This window comes from Chiloscyllium punctatum, chromosome 45, assembly GCF_047496795.1.
Source record: "Chiloscyllium punctatum isolate Juve2018m chromosome 45, sChiPun1.3, whole genome shotgun sequence".
Classification (NCBI taxonomy): domain Eukaryota; kingdom Metazoa; phylum Chordata; class Chondrichthyes; order Orectolobiformes; family Hemiscylliidae; genus Chiloscyllium; species Chiloscyllium punctatum.
The window spans coordinates 43,858,004-43,883,270 of NC_092783.1; the positions used below are offsets into that span (position 1 = coordinate 43,858,004).

At 37.9% G+C, this 25,267-nt stretch overlaps 1 protein-coding gene across 3 annotated transcripts in view; it reads left to right on the forward strand.

Moving 5' to 3' along the window:
* plxna2 (plexin A2) overlaps window positions 1–25,267 on the forward strand; it is a 494,314-nt gene that overhangs the window by 232,334 nt on the left and 236,713 nt on the right. For all 3 annotated transcript variants that reach the window (XR_011955408.1, XM_072563600.1, XM_072563601.1), the window contains exon 4: window positions 7,865–7,999. Coding sequence is in view for 2 of the 3 variants with exons in the window: in XM_072563600.1 (XP_072419701.1) it covers window positions 7,865–7,999 (135 nt within the window). In the remaining variant the exon portion in view is untranslated. The remainder of the gene's footprint in view (window positions 1–7,864; window positions 8,000–25,267) is intronic.

Genomic DNA, 25,267 nt, shown 5'->3' on the forward strand with positions numbered 1-25,267 from the left:
TTTAAAGGGAATATGAGGAAATGTCTTTCACCCAGAGTGTAGTGCAAATCTGGAACACTCTGCCTCATAACATTTAAGGAGTATTTAGATGTGCATTTGTGTTACAAAGGCACACAAGTGCTAGAAATAGGTGTTAGAATGGGTAGGTGCTTGTTTTTGATCAGTGCAGACTTATCAGTGTTGAAGGGCCTTTTTCAGTGCTCTAGACCTCTATGACTCTGAATGTTCTCATAGTGCAGAATAGACATACCATGCCTCCTTTTGCAGCCATCATCTCCAATGTTCTGTGCTTTTAAATGTCCAGCAGCACAGCCAGGCACTTACATGGCTTCCTGTGGAAAAAGTAAAAATATAAGTAGGTGTGTGGTTAGGGTGGCCGTTGGGTAAGAAGTTGACAGGCAAGTGATGGAATGCTTAGGGTAGGCTGGGAGGTGTGTTGAGTCCTTTGGGGAGGAATGAAGGAATATTAGTGCTTGCGGTCCTTTTCTGAGCTCCCCTTTGCTTTCCCTGACACAGAAGTGAATGGTATCAACCGAGCAACTCTTGGGACTAGATGCAACTTTCCCAGTTTATCAGCTCCTCAGGACTACTACTGAGCCAGAGTCGTGACTTGAAGATGTTCTAGGAATCAGAAGGCTGCTGAGTTCTAAGAGCTCTTGATTCCTCACTGAGTGCCCCACAGAGAACCTGTGCAGTTCAACTGCCTTCCCACCTGTACAGCTAACTGAGGTAATCTTAACATGGAGGGTACCTCTACCTCCCTATCTCTCTCCAGCTGCTTGTAACATTTGACTTCCTCCTCTGTGACCCTAAACTATCCTGAGCAAAGCTTGGAATAAGTTGCTAGGCAGAATTGAATGTGACCTCCTAGGAATTCTTGGAACTACATTTGCACTTAATTTTACAACGATCAGACTGCTGGCTTCTGAGCACAAGAAAAATGCTGACAAAAAAAACATTCAATGCAACATATGTATTGTCATTATGTCCTTAATGTGCTAAATTTTGTAAAGCCAATATATTACTTGTGAATTAGTCCGTCTTGTTTTATAGTTTGCCTTCAAGGAACAAGATGTATAAAATCTCCCAAAAATACCAGGTGACCAAAGGACTTGTGAGAATGAGGAACTAAAAGTAATTAGAGGTAGTGCTTGAAATGTTAACTGGAATGAAGGCTGATAAATGCACTGGACCAACGGGCTTCAGCCCAGAATGTTGAAGTAGTGGGTGGGAAGAAGTAGTGAATGTATTGATAGTTATCTATCAAAATTCTGTAGATTCTGGAAACGTTCCTTTGGACTTCAGAGTAGTAAACAGAACCCTACAATTTACAAATGAAGGAATAGGGAGAATTAAGAACTACAGATTTGTGATTTGATATCAGTAGTCAAGAAGATGTTAGAATTTATCATAAAGGTTGCGCGTACTGGATATTTAGAACAGATGGGAAAATTGGGAAGCGTCAATTTGAATTTAGAAAGGGTGAAACATGTTTGAAAATCTTGTTTGTGGTCCTGACAAAGGAGAGTGTGTGAATATGGCATATTTTCAGGCAGCTTTGGATATGGTCTGACAAAGGAGGCTAGTAAATAAAATAGTGTATGAAATTGTGTGTTGTGTTGAGGGGCACAGGGAAGTGGGGGAGGAGAGAGTGTATGGAATTGTGTTGGGGGGGGGGGTAGGGGTGGAGGTGGAGAGGGTGTATGTAATTGTGTGTGTTATGGGGGTGTAGGGAGGAGTGGGGGTGGAGACAATGTACGAAAACAACTTGAGAATTGGGGAGGAGGTGGACAGCAGAAGTTAAGAATAAATGGATCATTTCAGGATGGATGGTTGCTACTCATGGGGTACTGCAAGGGTGAGTGCTAGGTCCACTGCTGTACATTATTTCAGTAAATGGGGGACCAAAGGTAATATTTCCAAATTTGCTGATAACTCTAGGCAGGATAGAAATGTACATGGAGAGAATACAAGGAGGCTCCAAGCAGCTTGGCCAGCCATTGTTCGTGGACTTGTACCTGACATAGAGTCATACAGCATGGAAACAGACCCTTCAGTCCAATTCGTCCATGCTGACTGTCCAAGTTTCCAAATCTAAACTAGTCCTGTTTTCGCATATCTCTTTACACCTTTCCTATTCATATACCTATCCAAGTATGTCTTAAATGTTGCAACTGTGCCTAATCTACAACTTTCTCTGGCGGCTCATTCCACATATGAACCACCCTCTGTGTGAATAAGATGTCCTTCGGGTCCCTTTTTAATCTTTCTCCTCTCATTTTAAAAATATGCCACCTAGTTTTGAATTCCCTTGCCATAAGGAAAAAGAATATTGCTTTTCACTTATGCATGCCCCACATAATTTCATAAACTTCCTATAAGGTCATCCCTTCAACCTCCTGAGCTCCAGTGGAAAAAAAAGTCCCAGCCTGTCTGTGCGGGTTTCCTCTGGGTGCTCCGGTTTCCTCCCACAGCCAAAAGATGTGCAGATCAGGTGAATTGGCCATGGTAAATTGCCCATAGTGCTAGGTGCATTAGTCAGAGGGAAATGGATCTGGGTGGTTTACTCTTCAGAGGGTCGATGTGAACTTGTTGGGCCAAATGGCCTGTTTCAGCACTGCAGGGAATTTAATCTTCTAATCTAATGTAATCTATCTCACCTTCTAACTCAAATCCTCCAGTCCCATCAACTTCCTGGTAAATTGTTTCTGAACCCTCCTTACTATTAATAGAAAAAAAATATTTTTTATAAATGGTGAGAAGTTACTCAATATGAGAGTCCAAAATGGCCTGTCTTTTCTCTGTATTTTACTGTATTCTTACTGTAAAATACACATGACATTAAAATCAAAAATCTATGGTTCAATTGTCTGTCCTTCTCCATGAGTCACTAAAAGCTAACATAGGTTCAGCAGCAATTAGAAAGCCACATAGTATGTAGGCCTTCTTTTCAAGGATAGTTGAGTAAAGATGACTTGTTGCCTTGATGAGACCTCATCTGGAGTATAATATACAATTTTAGTCTCCTTATCTAAAGAAGGATTTACTTGAAGACGGAGTGTAGTACAGAGTCACAGTTGATCCCAGAGATTGCAGGCTGTTTCATTAGGAGAGATTGAGGAAACTGGGTCTGTATTCTCTCGAATTTCTATGCATGAAAAGTGACTTTGTTGAAACCTTGAAATCTTTTACAGATGTGACAGGATAGTTGTAGATAACCTGGTAGTCTAATTCTAAGGACATCTTCTTAGGGGATGGATCATTTAACACTAAGATGAGGAGGAATTTCTAAACTCAGGTGATGAATTTTTAGAATCTATTCCAATGGGCTGTGGAAGCTCATTCATTGAGCATGTCCAAGCCAGATGTCAATTGATTTCTGAAAACCAATGATGTGAAAATACATGGAGACTTTGTGGGAAAATGGCATTGAGGAAAAATGTCAGTCACAAGCTAAATGAATAATTGAGCAGGATGAATGGTCTATTCCTATTCCTGTGCTTCTAATGCACTCAAAATGCTCCTACAAACAACTTTGAGATGAATTACCAGATATTCTGCTTTGAGTGCTGTAGATTTATGGATAAATATTGCAGAGGAGACTGGACTAATTCCTCTGCTTTCCTTCAAATATTGTCATAGGATCTTTGCATCCTTCTAAACAGTCAGGCACGGCCTGGATTTAACAATTCATCTGTAAAACAGTGCCAAAGCACTTCCTCAATATTATTTTGAAGTGCCAGTGAGAATAATGTTCAGGACTCTGATATGGGAATAACTCTTGATCTTCTGACTCCAGGTTTAATAAGTACTGAACACAGAGCTCCCTTGATCATAGATAACCATGGCCTTTATTATTTTTATTTTCTTGACCCCCAAGCATATGAACTTACTTACCCCAGTAGCAGTTCGGTTCATTAATGTCTTCTGGGAAGGAAATCTGCCATCCTAACCTGGTGTGGCCTATGTGTGATTCTCGACCCACAGCCCTGCGCTTACTGTCTTAACTGTTCCCTGAAATGCTTAGAAAGCCAATCGTTTTAAGAACAATCGGGAATAGACAATAAATTCCAACCTTTCCTGTGACGTAGACATCCTATGCAAGATTCTTTTTTTGCAAAACAGTCCTGATTGTTTTCAAAACCTTAAACATACAATAGCCTTTAAAAATTACACCTGTCACTCCTAACCATTTAGGTGTGACATGTATTTGTAGGTTAATACATTTGTACTGGTATTTTCCAATTTAATTTAAGATCCACTTTGTTGTGCCAAAAACTCCATTTACTATTTGCCATGAATAGCTGCAACTCTATCTTCCTGTTTAGTTGATTCTCCTGTCAGGCTGTTGGATAAATCAACCCTGGGTGTAATGAATGGGAAACACAAATAAAACAGTCACTTTACATTTCATTCTTCACTCAATGTTGTATTGAGAAAAGAGATAGGAAATGTTACAATATAGAAAGTCTACATGTGAACAGTTTCTGAGGATTAACATAAAATCTTAATTTGCCATATCCTTAAGCTTCTTATTACACAACAGAATTGTAATGTTCATGGGTATTGCTAGAATGCTTTTGAGGATATAGTCATAAAAGAAAAGTGGAGTTCTACAGCTAGTTTGATTGAAAAGTAGGAGAAGAAATGTTTAGTCTCAGTGATTATTCATGAATTCCAAGGGATTATTCATTTGTTCAACTAAACTTCACATGAGACTAAGAAATAATTACTTGACAAGATGAAATATCTGATTTAGATTGCATAATTAGTATGCAAGAAAACCGTATTTAATGTTTAACATAATATTTTGGAGAAATAATCATTTTATCTATCAATAATGACAATTTGATAGGTGACTACTTGGAAAATGTTGCAAACTTGAATTGACTACAGATCTATTGCAATACTCTATTGTTTTAGTATCATAAACTTGGTAAAACTTTTTATTGTGCAGACAGTCAGAGGGAAATGTATTTATTAATACAGAAACATTTAGCTATAATGAACTATGCATGATCCATTGCAGATGAGGCACATGGTTGAAAGACCAACGAGTGCCTTGATTGATCTTGTGATCAATTCCACAGCATAGTACACATATAAATTCATAGTTGTCATTGATCATACCTCTTGGAAGAAATCTTGTACAATAATACACTTTGATTCTTTTGATTTTATGGAGGCAATCATTAATACTTAATGAATGGAGCATGTCATGCAAAGAAATGTTAACTCATATCAGGGTACCTTCAATGTATTTCCTGTCAAAAATCTGTACATGGTTTATTCAGGTTATTGAATTAGTACTACAGTAATGATCCCTATATGCCTAGGGCATAATCATTACTAGCACGTCCTCATAGTCTATGTGCATGTTTGTGATATTCTGTGTAAAGTCAGTGCTCTCTATTATCTGGATGCAATCTTTATTTTTATACATTCAGTAAATGTCCATTCCCTCCTGTCATTAGGAATAATAAAACTAATACTTTCAGCATTCAGTAAGTTGATACATTGAAAGAAGTGAGCAATACATAATGAAAGCTTCAATCTCAATTTTGGGTAGACACATCTTGTCTTCATGGAAACTATTTGGTAAATACAATTGAGTGATTATAGATCAAACAATCTGGTAAATATGGTACTTACGTTGTCTGTTATATTCATTACAGCCAATTCTATCTCTTTGTCTGTAAATTCATATTTAAAGACATGTCAAATTAGCTTCCTGTTGAACAATGGTTGAAGAACACTTTCCGCATATAATGTTTGATTTGATTCTCATGTACAACAATCCCTGGTTACATTTTGTATCCTCTGTAATATATGTTGTGAGGGGAATAAAATTCTGCTAATCAAAACTGCGAATAATTGCAAAATTGATTAAATGCTTTGTGGAACTGTTGGAATTAATGTACTAAATATTTCTCCAGTTAATAATATTGCATTTTAATCTGGATCATAACAATTCTGATTTAATGTATTGTTTGCAATAATCAAAATAAAGGAAATAGTGTCTGACAGAATGGCCATGTTAGGTCATTTATAGAATTTAGAGCACTATTAAACAGTTTCCACTTGTGTGAATTCAGAAGAATGTGACACAAGCTAAAAACCAAGCAAATAAAGAATTTAGGAGCTTGATTGTCAACTTAGTGGTAAGAAGGTGATTCTGTTTTCTGTCACGGTTCCAGCCCCTACCTCTTCACATCACACAGATTCCTCCCTTACACTGCAGCCTCTCTCCTCTTCCTTCCACTACTTTTTCACCCTTGTCTTTCTTGGCTGTCCCTCCCTCTCTTCAGGGCTCACTTTTGCATATGTATTTGTAGGGATCCTTTTTCTCTCATACTTTTTTGCACTCGTGCTTTCACTTGCTCAATTTGTACTGGCACCTTGCCTGTATTCATCTCTGTCTGTCTCTCTCAAATTAGTCAGGATGTCATTGCCACCCTCTAACTGAAAGGTTTAGGATGAACCTCTCTTTCCTTTCTTGGGAAGCCACAATTCTATTTTCATTCAATCAATTAATTGCTTACTTGAAGTCATCTCTTCCACCTCCATGATGGAGGATATCCCACTTCTAAGAGCTGCCAAGTATGCAGATGACTAGCAACTCTTCATCCAACATCACCACTGGGAGTGGTGTCCACTGCTGGGACTGCAATGATCTCATTAAAAGCTCCGACTTTACTGGCACTGGGAAGAGGCCATTAATTGGCCATTTAAAGGTCTAATTTGATTTAAGGTGGGGGATCAGGCTACACGTCATCGCGTCCATTGTTGGTGACATATCAGAGGATGCAGGAAGGCAACAAGCAACTCATCATTCTACATCATGTTAGAACCCCCACCCCCTCAACCTGCCAGCCCATGCCCACTGGAGGGGCATATTGAATTCTAACTGCACTTCACTTTATTAATCTCTTCTCATATGCCAATATTAGATTAGATCATTGAAGTTTTAAAGTCAGAGAAACAATAAGATTCCTTATTAAAATTTGATTACTTGTGATGTTTGAATCATTTCCAAAACGTTGCTAATTATTTTGTTCTTGTTAATTTGAACAAAATGAGTTGAAATCCAGCTTTGTTTTTGTCTTTAAGTTGATGATCCAGGTCATCATTTCAATGAAATGATCATGGGATGATTCATCGAATGGTTACAGCACAGAAGGAGAACTGCTGTGACTGTTTGACCTGTGGGTTGGTGCTACTCCCCTTCCTGCTTCCACAGCCCTTCATGACCTGGGAATTGATCCCCAATGATTTCTGTGTAGATACGTCATGGGAAGTTTTTCTCAGCTTTATAGAGTGGAGAAATTCTTCATTTGACCTATGTTTAATCTTTGAACAACTGAATTCAAAATTTTATGCTAGAAAAGAGCAAAATGACGAAGAGTCTAATTCCATAGCATGATTGTGTGACCACATGAAAGTTGACTTGACCTCACTTGATTGATATGCTCCATGTGGTGAAGTAAGTCCTCAGCAACCATGTCAAGTATCAAAACTGAAATGATGATTTGAGCTAATTATTGGCGAATTTGGCCTAGTTATGTTTGATTTCTGTAAGGGAGAAAAAGAGTGCTACCAACCTCAGGACTGGTGAAGGATGCAAACTGAAAGTAATCAGAGCATTTGCAGAGAGGAAGATGCCCCACATTGGGCTATAAATTTGATCGGGTTGGAGTTAGACATTTGAAGCTATATGTAGATGTGTAACTTTGAAAACAATATTTTAAAAGGTCTTTTCAGATTTTTATTGTTAATAAGAAACACTGTAACCATCTCAGGGTATCTTTTGGTTATGATGGTGTGTGCGCATCCTGATGAAAGTTTCTTGCTTTTTCTTGAACAGATACGTGTAGATGGTCCACCCAGTGATGGGGCTCATTATGAGACTATCAATGTCATGCTGGACAGAAGAATGATTCTGAGGGACATGGGCTTCTCTACAGATCAACAGTACCTATACGTCATGTCAGAGCGACAAGTAAGTGATTGATGTACTGATCTTCCTTGATGTATAGATTATTTGGAAATGATTTCACTGTGATCCTTGTGACTGCTAACTCTGCACATTTATCAGAGATAATAACAGCAATTGTTGTATGTCTCGTGAGAGACCTAACATTAGAGACATTAATGAAGGAATTATTGAGAGTAGACTAACAAAATACTGCAGAACAACGTGAAGTCACCTGATGAAGGAGCAGTACTCTGAAAACTTGTGCTTTTAAATAAACCTGTTGGTCTATAACCTGGTGACATCTGACTTCTAACTTTGTCCACCCAGTCCAGCACCAACACCTCCACATCATGACTGCGGAACAAGGTTTACTGATCTAGAAATTAAATAGAGTAGATCATTCTTCCAAAAACAGGACATCAATGAGGATGAGTTAGTGGCAAGGCTGTGCAAATATAAGTGGCTACTGAAATGCACCTAAATTTGGTATTTGTAGAAGGTGAGAGACTGTAGTGAAAAGCAGAAGGTAAAACAGATATGGAGGAAATCCTGTGAAATATTAGATTCCCTACAGTGTGGAAACAGACCCTTTGGCCCAACCAGTCCACACCGCCCTCCAAAGAGTAACCCACCCAGACCCATTTCCCTCCAACTAATGCACCTAATGCTATGGGCAATTTAGCACGGCCAATTCAACTGACCCGCACATCTTTGGACTGTGGGAGGAAACCGGAGCACCCGGAGGAAACCCACGCAGACACTGGGAGAATGTGCAAACTCCACACAGTCACCCAAGGCTGGAATCGAACCTGTGACCTTGGTGCTATGAGGCAGCAGTGCTAACTACTGAGCCATTGTGCCGCCTTTTGCTTCACCCATGCCGACATGAGCGCCACCACCTCCATTGGCATTCACTATAAACTCACTGTCACTTTCTTCATGTTTGCTGCCAGGTATTGTGTATTAACATCTCTCCAATGAGCGAGCAATACACCCTCTGATTCTCTGGGACTATGGCGACTTTACGTTTATCTCCACCTTACCTTTACCTACTTTTCTGCAGGAAAGAATGGAGTATTAGTAGTAACTTAATGAGATGTTTTAAATATGAACATTGTTATGGACTAGGTCAGACCACTCAAAACATTGTTAAGCAGGCAGCCCAGACCATAACTTTGCAATTTGTTTCAGTAAGTATACAGTGAACATTACCCGGAGTCAGTTAGCTAGGTTGACTACCAAGTTTTAAAACAGACAAAAATTTATTCCCAAGATTACACAATGAAACACAACGAACAGAATAAAGAACACCTACAGAACTTAGCCTATCCAAACCAGACTTAATTATGCTGTTCCGAATATACATAACAGTCCCAATAAACAGTCTTTTAAAACACTGTGAAACAAAAGGAACAGATGCTTACAGGTTGAAGTTAGAAGGGTAGAAGGAGAGAGAGAGTTTGTTTCCACAGAGCTCACTAATGAACTTCCAATTAGTTCTGGACTAAACTGCTCAGCAAGAGAGCTGACCATTCCCCTTTCATTACAAAGGTCACTTTTAAAACATGACCACTTTGGCCTGAAGTCTCATCTGTTTGCATATAACAAAATCCTTTTCATCTCCGTACTAACCAGACTGATTAGAACCCTGCCCATTTACAACCCCTCTGAAAAAAACTCAAGGACACAAAACTTAAGAAAAGGAACTGCTTTTAAAAAAGAAGGGACTAGCTTTGTGACAAAGTGTATAAGAGTATGGAACTTGTATGTAAGATTTCAAAGATTCAGGAAGGTGAGGACAGCAATTATAAGGACAGCAGTGGGTATAGTCTGTGTCAGTATTGTGAGAAAGTGTTGTTGGTGATGACTCAGCAAGAGCACGATAGGAGTCTTACCTCAAAAGTTCTGCTTAGGTTATTTAACTTTTTTGCTTGGATTGCGAAAACATTACAGTAATTGTTTTGCCATGTGATATTCAGTCAGTTGTGCCAGTCTACATGCCTGGAACCTAAGTAGTCCTCTGGAAAAACAGAACTTCCCTCCTATTGACCGCCTACTCTGAGACCTCTAATATGTGCATCTGAGGAATCACCCAATTATGCTTAATTGCCAACAGAATTATCTGCAGTCAAAATCTGACTCTCGCAGTGCGAGCTGCCTTTAAATGGTGTCAGTAATTGCTAATATGCATTCCATCCCATCCCCACTGTTCAGTTCAGCGAGCTGCCCAAAGGAAGTGTGAATAATGACGTCATCTCACTGCTTTTCATGAACTGAGGCACAAAACATCAACTTGTTCATTTCACTCGCTCAGGTGAAATTCCAGCCAATTGCTGGCCGATAAACATTTCTTCTCATCGTGTTCACACTGGTCTCTTTACGCTAGGGAGTGCACTTAGTGCAGCCTAGTACTCATAATGGTTGTCAGTGGTTGCTAATATTTCTCGGAAGGCAACTATCTTGTCAAGAGTTCCTCCCTCAGGTCTTCACAGCCTGTTTTCACTCAGCTCTGTGTTCATATTTGAAGCCTTTGATAGAAATGAGTGTAGGGAGGGAAACTGTGAATGTCTCATGTACCCACTGGAGCAAGCTTTAGTACAAGACCAAGTGAAATTGTATATATTTGTCACCTAATTAGTTTATGTTCTTTTTGGTTCTCATAGTATCCTAAATTCGGGGCTCCAGCATTGAACTCTAGCTTATCAGGAGAAAAAAAAACTGATCCCATAAAATGACATGGAGAGCATGGGGATCCCATGTAATGTGTCAGCTTTATAATCACTGATGTCAATGAAATGGACTGATCTGCTTATGTCCTGCAAACTAGCCTTCCCTTGCCTTGCATCACTCCAACCGCAAAAAGCTTAATGCTCTTACTGTTCCATCTAACTACAGTACCAGGGTTGTAACAAAGCACTTGAAGTAGGTTGATACTGACTTAGCACTTTTTACATTTACATTTTTAACCACCTTTTCATAGAATCCCAACAGTGGGGAAACAGGCCATTTGGCCCAACAAATTCACACAGATCCTCCGAAGAGTATCCCGTCCAGATCCATTCCTCTACCCCATTATTCTACATTTCCCCTGAGTAACATATCTAACCTACATATCCCTGAACAATATGGGCAATTTAGTATGGCCAATTCACCTAACCTGCCCATCTTTGGATTGTGGGAGGAAACCCACGCAGACATGGGGCAAATGGGCAAACTCCACACAGACAGTCGTCCGAGGCTGGAATCAAACCTGGGTCCCTGGCGCTGTGAGGCAGCAGTGTGAACCATTAAGCCATCGTGTTGCCTTGTCTTGTGCTATTATTGTGCTACGTTTGAGCAAGAATAATGCATACATCTGCTCATTTTGGAAAAATGTCAATGACTTGAATTTCTAGAATTGACTTCATCTAAGATGGAACAGTAAGAAGAGTAAACTTGATGCCAAAACAATTTATCTGACCGCCGAACTGGTATCATTCTTCTGAAGTTATTCTATTTACCCACAATGGAATAAATGCCATATTGCTCAGTATTTATTCTACATCCTACACCTCAGCAGCCACAGTTTCTTGCTGTGGCTTTATCGTATCAATAAAGTGTTGTAAAATGATGAGCAATCATGAAAACTGGACGAAGGCCTGGAAATTTTTTTTTATCAGGATAGAGTTGTACAATCTTGGGGAGAAACTAACCATTTAGCTCATTAAGCCTGCATTTCTATTTATTTTTCTAATTTGTTCACAAAATCTATGACAATATGTGCTTTCATTTTAATATTTAAGCATGACAACAGAACAAAATGCAAAGAGAAATGAGAATAAAATGACCTGAATAAATACAGCTGGTTCTGCTGTAAAATGTGTCTTTTGTTAACGCAAATTCACTGTAACACGATTGACGAATTGGGGACACTGTTTCTGAAGCACAAACCTTTTAAGCGTGTATTGTTACAAAGTGATTCTGGCCCCATTGGGTTAAATTGTGCTGCTATTATGTGATTTTCTTATGACATGGGGTTGCACAAGAACGGGACTACTGCATTAGAGCAGAATCGACTGTATGTTGATGTTCACTTAAAAAAAAATGTATTTGGAAGTCTAATCATTATTCTTTTTAATTAGAAATATTCAGTTCAGAAAATTTCTCTCAAAGCAAGTGCACATCTGTAATATATCCATACTTGTATATTATGTGCGTCATACACTTATATTTTGTTTAACATGCTAAGCAGTAAAGCTGTGATCTTTTATAGTGAAAAGCAAGGTACAGCAGAGAGTTTCCTTTGGCTGTTTCTACTTTATTCACGATTGACAAGCTAACCTCCTGCAAGTGAAGCCTGACTAAGCAGTAAGGAAGGTTAGGTCTCCTTTCCCAAGAAAGAATGTATTTGCTTTAAAGGAAATATGTCTCAGGTTCACCAGACAAATCAGGGGATTTTCTTATGAGCAAATATTGAACAGACTGGGACTGTATTTCCTGGAATTTAGAAGAATCAAGAGTGATCCTATCCAAATACATATTAAAGGGATTTGTAGGGAGTCTAGCAAAGGGTCTCAGAGTAAGGTGTCAGCAATTTGAACTGAGTTGATAGAAAGTTGTAACTTGTTTTAAAAAAAAAATCTGCAGCCTGTTAAAACAAAGGTTCATTTTGGATTGCTTTAACTTGAATTATTACACATGTAAAGGGACTGAATGAATTATATTCATCTACAGTTCACTAATCATGTGGTGGTCATGCCTTTTGTTCTTTATAACAGTGTTCCAAATTCCGGTTTTGCATTAGCCAGTAGTACTGTATGCTGTTCTTATCCCACCCATTTCAGTTTTGGTGATATTATAGCCTTCACTTAGATTTCTTCTTTCTTAGAAAAAAATGAGAGCCCATTAATAATACAGATATCTCCCTCAACAGGATTTTGAATTATGACATTCCAGTACAATACCCTTTCTCCTTAAGTTCCTAATCTAGGTTTGCCAGATGCTATAGAGTTTTTAAAAAAAATAACTCCAATTCTTGGAATAAGAATAGAAGAATGTTGAAATATATACCGATCCATCAGGCTCTGAATGGAGAAAAGTGACTTACTGTTTGGTCTGTCCTCCTGTGTTTCTGGTGTTATCTCATTGTGCCAGTTATTTTGTTTAAGAAAATCACATTGTGATGCTTTTTGTCTTTGTTTCAAAAAAAGCCTTCCCTTGTGACCAGGCCATAATAGCTATTCTCACTAGATTTCTCTTCCATTTCTAGTCAATCTGCACAAAGCTGTTAATAATTTTAAAGGGTGCAGTAATTGTCAATAGCATCCACTATAAATGCGTTTTGATATCCCGTTGTGAAATCCATCACCATAAAGAGTCTTGGTTGATATAAACTTGATAGCATTGATGTACTCTAAATCTGTTATGATATTTGCAAGGATTATCAGGTCTGTTGAGAAGTTTTGTACAGGTTTAGAATTTTACAAGTATAGCCTTTTACCCTGGTAGGAAGTCCTATACATAATGGCTTTCAAACCACTTCATCATCTGTTCACATGTTTGAAATAAAATGGGAAACTTCCTTTCAAAGTCTTTTTTTCCCCGCATTACAACCAGTATTATGTGCACATACACAATATGTTGATGTTTGAAAATCTTGTTTCAAGCATATATTATGGAAGTGATATTCCCTATCTGCCTTACGGATCCAATAGTGATTCCGTTTCAGATATAAGTTGGTATTTGACCGGAACCTCCAACAGAAAAGTGCTGCTTTTCATTTTCTCCCTTTTCTTGCACTCTACCAACTGTAAGTGGTGACACTGGCTGGATTACGGTTCTATTAACAGTTCAACCCTCTTCTACTGGATGCAAGTGCCCATAGTCATGCATCACCCTGGACAATAAGTGTCAGCAGACTAGCTGACGATGCAAGTATCATATCCAAACCCAAGATGATGTCTCTCTCTCTCTATTCACAATTATACATGCCCATTCTGTCAGGGTGTTGATTGAATGTAAGAAGCCTGGCTGAATGATTTCCCCTGGGCAAAAGTGAGGACTGCAGATGCTGGAGATCAGAGTCAAGATTAGAGTGGTGCTGGAAAAGCACAACAGGTCAGGCAGCATCCGAAGAGCAGGAAATCCAGCGTTTCGGGCAAAAGCCCTTCGTCAGGAATTAAGTTGGCACTGGTTGCAAAAATATACATGAAGAGCTCTGAGCCAGTGTGTCAGGTGTCATAGCTTGAAAGCAGAAGTGGCAAGGTAACTGACAGACCTAGGACCTAAGTTATTTCAGCAGTGAAGCCAGTAAAAATGTACATTAACTGGAGACCTCTTTTGGTGATTTTTTAATTTTAACTGTAATCAGATGCTGCCTAACTTGCTGTGCTTTTCCAGCACCACTCTAATCTTGAATGACTCCCCTGACCTATCCTGAGCACCCAGAGGTTATTCACAATATCTATGTACCTCCTGCATGAGATTTCTAACTCTGCATGGATTGCTAGTTGAATCTGTCACCTTCTGTTTTACATAACTTGATCCAACGGAAGGATTGTTATCATGAAATCATTTTTACTTCAATTTATTTCTCCAAAAGTTCATGTTCCATTTAAATACAGAGTGCTCAGTCTTGCTGAAATAATGCAGTTTTGCTACATTTCTGATAAAGTTAAAAATCTGGTATCTCCCAATCATGTTTCTGATAACTTCGATTAGAATGAATCTTTTAAAATATTTAAATATATTATACTTCCCTTGGTTTGCTTGTAAAGTGAATTTGAATTGTATGACCAGAGAAGTAGTTCCTCCCAGATTCAATGTACTGACCTAATTTGAGTAAATCCTATGTTATTATATCGTCTACACATTAGCTTCAGACTCCAAGTATGAGATCAGGTAAGACAGTCTCCACCGGAACTCCTGCTGCACCCCAACCTGAACTGCATACCTCTCAACAGTTTTCATTAATGCTACAGCAAACTAATGCCTTTCTGAAGATTTCATCCAAATTGTCACATTTTCTCAATCAAAGGATGCGAAACTATTCCTAATGCAGCGCATACCTGGGAGGAAGAAATAATTCATTACCAAAATAGTTTGTGGAAGCTTTCTGCTTTTTGTGTTGCATTGCTTGACCTTTTGCTACAGTGAAACTGATTATGTACTACAGTTAAAATTAAAAAATCACCAAAAGAGGTCTCCAGTTAATGTACATTTTTACTGGCTCCACTGCTGAAATAACTTGGGTCCTAGGTCTGTCAGTTACCTTGCTACTTCTGCTTTCAAGCTATGACACCTGCCACACTGCCTCAGAGCTCTTCATGTATATTTTTCCAACCAGCTGTCAAGAAGAGCACGAGAGATTAGTTTCCAGCAATTCTCTAAAGAGCTGCCATGGGGCAATGCAGATGCGTTGGCTAGCGCTCTCCAGTAGCAGCAAATTGTGAAGCTGAGATGGACCTTGAGGTAGCTGAGAATTAGCCAGTTAGTGGTACAAATAGAGAATGCTGGAGAAACTCAGCAGGTCTGGCAGCATTTGCGGAGAGAAATCGACTTAATGTTACGAGTTCGGCATGATTTCTTCAGTTGCTTATCCGTGTGCTGATCTCTTCATTCAGAAGTTTATGTCCTGAAAGGAGAGTTTTATTAATGCTGGAATTTCTTGTGATTTATGGAAGCAGAACTAACTAGTGTGTCTCACTGACTTTCTTTTCACAAAGGAAGTAATATTAGGCTGGCTATTCTCAGGTACCTACACGTCCTCCTGTGGGCCTCCAACCCTGCTGTGTATTTGAGAGAAGAGGCCAGAAATGCTCCTGCAAAGCCAACCACAATAATGTTGTGTGGAACTGTTGAAGGTTAACCTGCCGTTCTGTAGCTGTTGTTCCTTAATCAGCCAGCTATTTATTTTTTGCTGGGTGTAAATTTAACATTGAAAGATTTTAAACGTACCTTGCTTGCTCCCTGATACAGAACCAGAGACAGCACCGCTAATTTTTAAGATCCTTCTTCAGGTCACGTTAGCAACGTAGGCATTTGTTATGTAAGAAATTACACAAGTGCCTGCTTGTATCTGACTAAATTAACAAACATTAGTGCACCAGGACAGAATCCAGCCAGGTAATTTGTTTCATGTTGCACAGATACTCTTTAGATTTGTAGGTGCTTATTTGCACTTCTGTTTGTGAGTCAGATGTTGTTCTCGCAATTTTATAATCAATCTATTGCAGTGTTTTATCGAGGTTTTCTGACTCTGTTTGGAGCATCATGTGTACAATTAGTTAAATTTCTTTCATGACATCAATACTGAGTAAGTGTGCTGTTATCTGAATCTAGACTGTGTTGGTGTCATTGTTTTGGAGATGCCCAGCCTTCATATGTCTGCTTTTTAGCTTGAAACAAGATCTATTGAAAAAAAAACTTAAATCTTCAAGGAAAACCATGGGGAGCAATTCATTTTTAAAAGTTCTGTATTTTAATTGGAATCAATTCTCAATCATCAATGTGGTGTAAATTAAGCTCCTTATTCCAAATGTAATTTTCTCCTCCTGACTGTCTGGAAGGCCTGAATCCAGCTTTATGACTCAATTTTTAAAGTTAAACTAAAGTGTGAGATAATGTACAATGTCTTTAATTATTGAGTTGCACATTGAGCAATACTTAAAAGGTCTATCCATTATATACTCAAAGTGATGTCGACTCTGAAGTTTGTTCTTAAATAAACTCTCTGCAAAGTCCCCAAGATTACTATTACAAATTTTGCAGATGTGTATCGTGTCAGCCATTGTAGAAATGTTGCACACAGCAGTCCTGGTTGGACAATTTTGTTTTTGAACTCCATACTTATTCCAAGAAACCTTTGGCCCTTGTCTGAACTATATTGAAGCATTTTTAATTCAAATTTTAAAATTCATTTTCTTGGAGCAAGACTCCTTAGGTTTGGTTGTGGATGGACATGCATGTCTGGACAATGTCTTTCATGTGTGCCAGCTGTCTGCCAGCATACTGATGCATCAGTTTTTGGAAACTGCCTGATAGTGAAATGGTAGCATTCCAGGTTGTGCTCTCCACTCTGAGATTACAAAAACACTCCACTGAATGGAAGAAATAGTCATGGTAAAATAAATGAATAATACTATGATAATAAACAGTTGTACTTTGTTGATTCTGTGGATTTCTTATGTGACGTTAAACTTAGTAAAATGTGATATCTGAACCCCTAATGGTTTTTCTCTGCTGTTCCTAGTCATTGTATTTATTGATGTAACACTGGTACTTCATGTGGGAATGCATAGCTGTGCAGAATTTTCACTAAGGAGTTAACAGTGTCCATTCGAGTTATTGTCTAGCATTTCTATTTTATTGTTCGAAAACTCAAATTTTGATTATGCGACAGAAAATTCAAGTTTTCTACTCACTCTGCATGAATCTATGTTTCAGCACTAAATAGTGTGCAAGTATGTCTTTTCATTTTATGTAATCAAAATTAAACTTATTTATCAATAATAGTATTTTTAAACAGAGTCTGCTTTTTATTAATGCAAATCTAAATGTATGTGCAAACAAAATATATCAGTAATTCCAACTCAAATTGAAAAATTAATTATATTTTTCTTTAAATATGCAAAGCCATGAAAATTGAGCCTTTCTTAGACCTTGAAATAAAATCCCACAGTATTCATAAAAATGGACTGGCAGATGAAATGCAGTAAGCTTGCTAATAACACAGTTGAAATTTAAAAAGAAACTGACTGTCCCTTTATCCCATTATCACCCTGTTGGTTGGAATCATACCTGACACAAGTGAAGATAATTATGGTTGTTGGAGGCCAATTGTCTCAGTCCCAGGACATGATTGCAGGAGTTCCTCAGGGTTGTTTCCTCACCCAAGCCATCTCCAGTTGCTTTTTCATTGACCTTCCCTCCATTATAAGGTCAGAAATGGGTATGTTCCCTGATAATTGCACAATGCACAGCAGGATTCGCAACTCCTCTGACACTATAGCAGCTTGTTCCGTATGCAGCAAGACTTTGATGACGTCCAGGCTTTGGTTAAGAAGTGGCAGGCAATATTCGCAAGTGCCTTCACTCCCTTCACCATGAACACACAATGGCAGCAATGTGTACCATCTACAAGTTGCACTGTAGTAACTCATGAAATTTCACTTGACAGCACATTTCAAATCCACGACCTCTGCCACCTAGAGTGGGAAGGGCATTAGATACATGGAACACTACCACCTGCAACTTGTCCTCACACCATTCTGACTTGAAACATATTGCTCCCACTGCTACTGGGTCAAAATCTCAAAATTCCCTTCCTAGCTCCATGTGAGTGGTCATGTATCCCAAGGAATGCAGTGATTCACAAAGTAAACTCACCTTCACCACCTCCATTGCAATTTGGGATGGCCAGGCCAGTACTCACTGGCCTAGCCACCAATACTCTCTTCCCCTAAGGAAATTTTCTTCAAAATAAATTCCATCATAACCTAAAATCTCTGATACCTGGCTATGTAAGAATGCTGCTTACAAGATTATCCCATTATCACTCTGTTGGTTGGAGTCACACTTAACACAAGGGAAGATCATTGTGATTGTTGGAGGTCAATTGTCTCAGTCTCAGGACATGGTTTCAGGGGTTCCTCAGTGTTATTACCTAGCCCTGTATTGTAGACCTCTATGACGATGAGTGTGTTTAATTATAAGTGCAATAACTTAAAATGGGTAAAACACTACATCCAAATATAATTTTGTTAAAAGAACAGAACAAAACGTTTTTAAAAATCCTGCGGTTATTTTGTTTTGAATGTAATTTTAAACCAACTTTCACAATACTAATAAAAATGTAAATTTGAGTTCTCTTTGGCTACTTCTGTAATTAATTGCATTCTATTTCTAAATAATTTCAATGGCAATCAGCAGCTGATTGTAAATATCAGGTTGCTGAAGGAAAAAAAAATGTAATTCAGGAGAAAGTAGTTTTGAAGTTTTATATTTGAATTTTTTCTGGTTGGACCCTGAGATGACATTATGAACTGAAACTGAGGGTTGAGTAACTGAAATGTCATCTATGCTTTGTAGTCAAACTCCAGTTTCAGAGCCAAAAGGGTTCATGTTCCACTTTAGGCATTGCATTCCTCCAAGTTTCTGTCTTTTGATTGAGATGTTAAACTCAGGCCAAGTGTGCTTATTCAGATGAATTTAGAAAAAGATGCAAGGGTGCTATATGACGAAGAGCAAGATGGAATCTAACATTGAGAATGCTGGAGAAACACAGCATGTCTGACAGTCTGGCCTGTAGAGAGAGAAACAAAGTTAATATTTTGAGTTTAATATAACTTTTTCAGAACCAAAAGATGTTTGAAAAATGGCAGTGTTTTTATACTTTTGACCAACTCAGGGTAAGGATAGAGGAGAACGGATGGTATCTATTGCACTGGGCCCCAAACACATCTGTTGTATTTTCCCAGCATTCTTTGTGTTTGTTTCATCTTTCCAGCATATGCAGTATTTTGTTTTTACAAGAGCAAGATAGAATGTCCTTGCATCAGTTATTCTTTAACCACTACCATGCAAAGCAGACTAACTGATCATTTTTGTTATTGCTGTTTGCAAGACATTGCTTTGTGCAAATGGGCTGTCATGTTGGTCTATATATCATTTTCAAAATAATGAATTAGTTTAAATTTGATAGCCCTTAAGACTTTAAAAAATGTTAATATTCAACATTATTCTTTCATTCCAAAGACCTGCCATTGGGCTAGAAACACTAACTCTTTCTTTTTCCACGGATAATGCCAGACTTGTTGAGTTTCCCTAACACGGTTTTTATTTCACGTCAATAATATTTTGCTTTTATTGTTCTTTTTCTGTCCTCCTTATTTTTGTTTTAGCCTTGTAAAGTGTGGCACTTCTGCTATGCAATTCTTTAAAACAGTGCTGGAATTACCCTGCAGCACAGACAGCAACTGTCTGTTTCTCTCCTCCAGTGCTGCCTGACCTGTATTTTTGTTTTCATTTCAGATACTCCATTTCTGCAGTATTTTGTTTTTGTATTGTCTTTGGAATATGTTCTGGATAATAATGTGATCTTGAAAGATAAGATGGTGCTGATGGACTAGTGGTATTATCGCTGGACTGTTAATCCAAGAGACCCAGGAAATGTCCTGGGGATCCAGGTTAAAATTCTGCCATGGCAGATAGTGGAATTAAAAATCTGGAATGAAGAAGCCATTGCCAGTTGTCAGAAAATGTCATCTCCTTCCCTTTTGGGAAGGAAACTGCCATCCCTACCTGGTGTGGCCGACATGTGACGTGCAGATCCTCAACAATATGGTTGACTCTTAACTGCCCTCTGGGCAATTACGGATGGGCATCAAATGCTCACCTAGCTAGTAATGCCCTCATCCTGTGAATGAATAAAATAAAATGCAGTAAATACACACAAATGGAATTTGTACGCATTGATTTAATGCACTTTTCAGAAAAAGGTTTTTTTTAGTCCAACTGTGTTACGTACCTTGACAATCAATAACCCAAACATTGGAAAAATGTATTTTTAGCTGAGTTAGAAGATTATATTAATATGCTTTTTGACTGTTATCTGGACTGAATTAATTACACTTCACGTTATGGGAATGAGCATTTTGTTTACATTTATAATAATTCAATTAACAAATGGCATGCCTTTCCACTTTGAAACTTAAGTTGGTCTTGCCCCAGATATCAGCAGTGGAACTGCATAATGAACTCAATCTGCTGCACGATGTTTAATATTCTGTTACAACATGGTCAATTTAATTGAATTGAGCTCTTGACTCTGTGTCGTCTTGAAATAGAAATAATTTATTATTTTTGCACAAATAAATCTTTCTCTCAAACCACAGGAATGAACTAAAACACAGACTACCATTCATGCAAAGCATGCAGTCTTCTTTCAGATGGTCAGATGCAATAAAAGCTCGATGTCATTAAAACCATATTAGAAAAGACTACAACAAACATTTAGAATTAAGTTAGCTGAATACTAAAGGTCATGTAAAAAACCAAGTAATGTGGTAATTATTATAACCTAATTCTTTAGCCAAATTTGACACCACTCTGCCTAATAGAGTATTTTGTATGTCAGGGAATAACTACAAATTCTTTCTTAATGTTATGCAATAAAAAGCCCCCGGTACAGAATTGCACTTCTGTGTTAGAGTCTTGGGAATATTTCATAAATACTGTCCTGCATCACTCATCCCTTGCTGTGATTTCTGAAAATGATTTAAGTAGTCTTGTTTAGTCTTCTGAAATAACTTGCATGTACAAAGTGTCTTTCATGTCTTCAGGATATCCCAAATGCTTTAAAGGCCATGAAACATTTATGAAGTATAGTCAGTAATGTAACATGGTAAACTTTGCATTGCAAATTAGTTTCCCCTTTTCAACTATGCATCCAATTCCATTTCCATTTTGGAAATTATTATTAGAACTGTTTCCAGCATTCTTTCAAGCACTCTGTTCCAGATCATGTCAATTTATTGTAAGAAGGCTTCTCACTTGTTTCAATTCTGGTTCTTTTGGTCATTAACTTAAATCTGAGTCCTCAAGCCTGGAGTCCTGAATTGCTAATCCTGGCAGTGGGAATTTCTCCTTATTCACTGTATTAAAATCCTTCAACATATTCAGTACAAAACAATCCGAGCATCTCTAGTCTATCCATGTAATTCAAGTCCATTATGCTTGATGCCATTCTAGTAAATCTCACATGCATACTCCAAAATCTCAATATTACTCTTAAAATGTGCCAAAATTTGCCACATTAATCCAGCTGAGTCATAATGTGTGTTTTATAAAAATCCTGTGAAGTGTGATCTGTGACTAAGTAACAACCTGATATTTTTGGAATTAAAACATCACATTCGTGTGAAAATTTACTAAAGTACTTCGGCATTATCAAAACTTGTTTGTAGTTGGTTGTTGTGTGTGGCTGCTTTTATACTTCTGTAATGTCCAAAATTAGGATGTCATTTCAGTGGTTAAATTCTAGCTCCTTGAAGGTGGGCTAATTAAGTCCAGTAGCAAACCTGCTGTGCACAATACAACTTGTTAGTAACAATGTGTGATTTTCTTCAAAATAAAATTTTGTTTCCTAATCCTAAATTAAAATGCTTTCCTGATATTGATTGGCTTATAGATGTAGGTACATTTAAAAAAATATAAAAATATATGACTAGGAAAGATTTAGAGGGATATGGGCCAAATGCAGGCAAAAGGGACTAGTTTAATTTGTGAAGCTTGGTTGGCATGGACAAGTTGGACCGAAGGATTAGTTTCTATGCTGTATGACTCTGAGTAAGGGGCAAGCTACTCACATTCCCAAAGCTAATATTAAGGAGAGGTCACGGGATTAACATGGTCATTAGGCATATCATTTGTTTGTAATGTTTCCATACCTTTCATTACTTTGGCTGGCTTTACCTAAGAAAAACCTTTTAACAGCAGTTAATTTCATCTTTAAATTAAACACAAATGTATAGTTTTCTTTCCTTTATTTTGCCCAGTGAAAGGTATCCATTAAGTCAATTTTGTAGAATTGCTTTAAAATTGAATTTGCCTATTTGCTATGGTGAATATTTCAACTAATGCTTCTATATTGAAAATTATATTTTAAAACTGTTCTTTAGCATGAGGGGAGAATAAGGCACAAAAAGCAGGAACAGGAGTAGGCCATTAGACCTCTCAAGCCTGCTCTGCCATTGGATAGGATCATGGATGATCCCACATTCCACATGTCCACTTTTCTGCCCTTTTACTGTAACTCTTGAATTCCCCTACTGATCAAGAATCTATCTACTCCAGCCTTAAATATACACAAAGTTTCTGCCCCCACAGCTCACTGTGGTAAAAAGTTCCATGGGCAATTTTCTGAGAGAAAAAAATTTCTCTTTATCAGAGTGTTAATTTAGTGCCCCTTTACTTTAATCTGATGCCCTCTGGTCCTCAACTTTTCCATGAGAGAAACCATCCTTTCGGCATTTACCCCGTCAAGCACCTTAAGAATCCTGTATGTTTCAATGAGACCACCTCTCGTTCTTCTAAACTCCAGTGAGTAGAGACCCAACCTGTTTAATCTTTGCTCATAAGAACTGTTGATCTCCCATGTGGTTTATATGGTATTTCACCTAGGTTGTAGGAAGGCACTGAATAGCATTCAAGCAAATCCCTATAGAACCAAAATTCAGAAGCTGAATTAATTCTTGACTCTGTTTGTGTTTGGGTAAAGGTCTATGAATACTTTGCCTAACAGGCAGATGAGGGTACCTGTTAATATAAATTGGTAAGGGCAATAATGTTCTGATTTTCAGCACTGGAGCTGCTAATTGATCCAAACAACTAAAGCACTTACACATTTTGAACATTAGAAAATTTAACACTCATACAAAAAGTTCACCAGGCATCAGAAGACTTTAATGAATTTTTATATTGTTAAGTTCATTCCCTAAAATGCATTGTGAAAATAATTATAAATTCAATTGGGCAAAGCTTCCTTGTTTTTGAGTCCTGCAGAATTTGAAGAATACTAATGTTTAAAAGAAGAATCACTATAGAATCCTACTGAAAAGGGGGAAAAAAACCTGCTTCATCAGGAATTACAGTACTTGAGAACCTGAAGGGAAGTTTGCTTGAATAAAACCCACTTAGAACGTTATTACTGTACTGTCAGTTCTGCTATAACGCGGTAGTTCCATTCTCATGCAATCTGGTATTATAAGAAAGTTGCATAAAAGCAGCACCATTTAAACTAATGGGGCTGGAATTGCGTTATAACCAATACATACTTTAAGTGTTTGTGCTTTAGAAATTGTGTCCCCAATTTGTTAATAACGTTGTAATGAATTTGCATTAACGCACCCCGCGTTATAGCAAAATGACTTGTATTTGAACTTCAATATGTACTTGTCTCCTATGAATGAAATGCATGAAAACTGAAACAATTTGGCAAATTGTCTTTTCTGGCAGTTATTAGAAAGGAAAGGTTTGAAGGAGCTGACTGCTGTGCTGATTGTACAGAATCTCAGTTCACCACTTAATGAAAATTCTGTTGCAAATTCAATTAAAAAGCATTGATAATTTTCTCTTCTAAAATACTGGCCATTCATTATTGTAATATAATGGAAACATCTTCCTTCTCAGAATTCAAGGGCACAGCAATATGTCCTAAAAAAAATTGTCATTACTTTGCAGGTAAATGAGCAGTGCTAAACCTGGGACTATTCCAATAATTCAGCAGTGAATGAGTATCTGAGTCAGGAAGGGTCTCGCATTCACTTTGGAGTTTGCAGAGTTACAGATCTCTGCTCATCTACTGTTTCGATAAATGTGCACTGATTTCAAATAAAGTTAGAATTGTGGTTGGTATTAGTGACTCCATGACTATGTAGGCAGTTAGGAGCTGAAAATGTGTTGCTGGAAAAGCGCAGCAGATCAGGCAGCATCCAAGGAATAGGAGAATTGACATTTCGGGCATAAGCTCTTCTTCAGGAATCAGTTAGCTTGTAGGCAGTTAGTTTGGAACTGTGAACAGGACATCAGGGGAGGAGACAAAGTTTACTTAAAGTGTAACAGCATGATTGTTTCTAGCTTGTCTTGATATTTGAAATTAGTTGTTTCCTTGTGAGTTATAGGTAAATGGTGGGAAATACTCTGTTTTGACTAGAATTTATGCTTTATGTATCTGGAAGCTAAGGGCAAGCTTTTCACTGTAACGTGAACATGACGAGGGGGACTTAAAGAACGTTAGGTGTAAAGAATATCATTTAGTCATGATCCATGACTAGGTAAAAGGTCTTAGCATTAGAGTTCTGAAATGAACAATATGAATTCCTTCTAAAATATGAACTCCAGTGACTTTAGAAACAATTGCATAATTATTGCTTTTGGAAGATCAGTTCACTTATGAGGTTTCATTCTGACACTAACTATTCTACTGGAAACTGGTATCCTGTCCTAGAATACTGACATTGCTTTACCTTGAGGTTGAGGCCGTGGTCTCCAGGTATACACCGAAGCTGCTAATTAACTGGCATGTCTCGGTGACACCTTCAATATCGCCATGTTTGTGATCTTTCACAGTTCAGGCACGAGCCTACAAATCACAATTAGAGCAGGCAACAAGGGCATTTGTTTTTTTTATAATTGACAGTCCAGAATGGAAATGAACTTAGAAATACTTTTAATCAGTTGTACATTTCACTGTTCCATATCTATCCTCTGTAAGATTATTGTGCACATAGTCTGACCATTATAGTCCACCCAGAA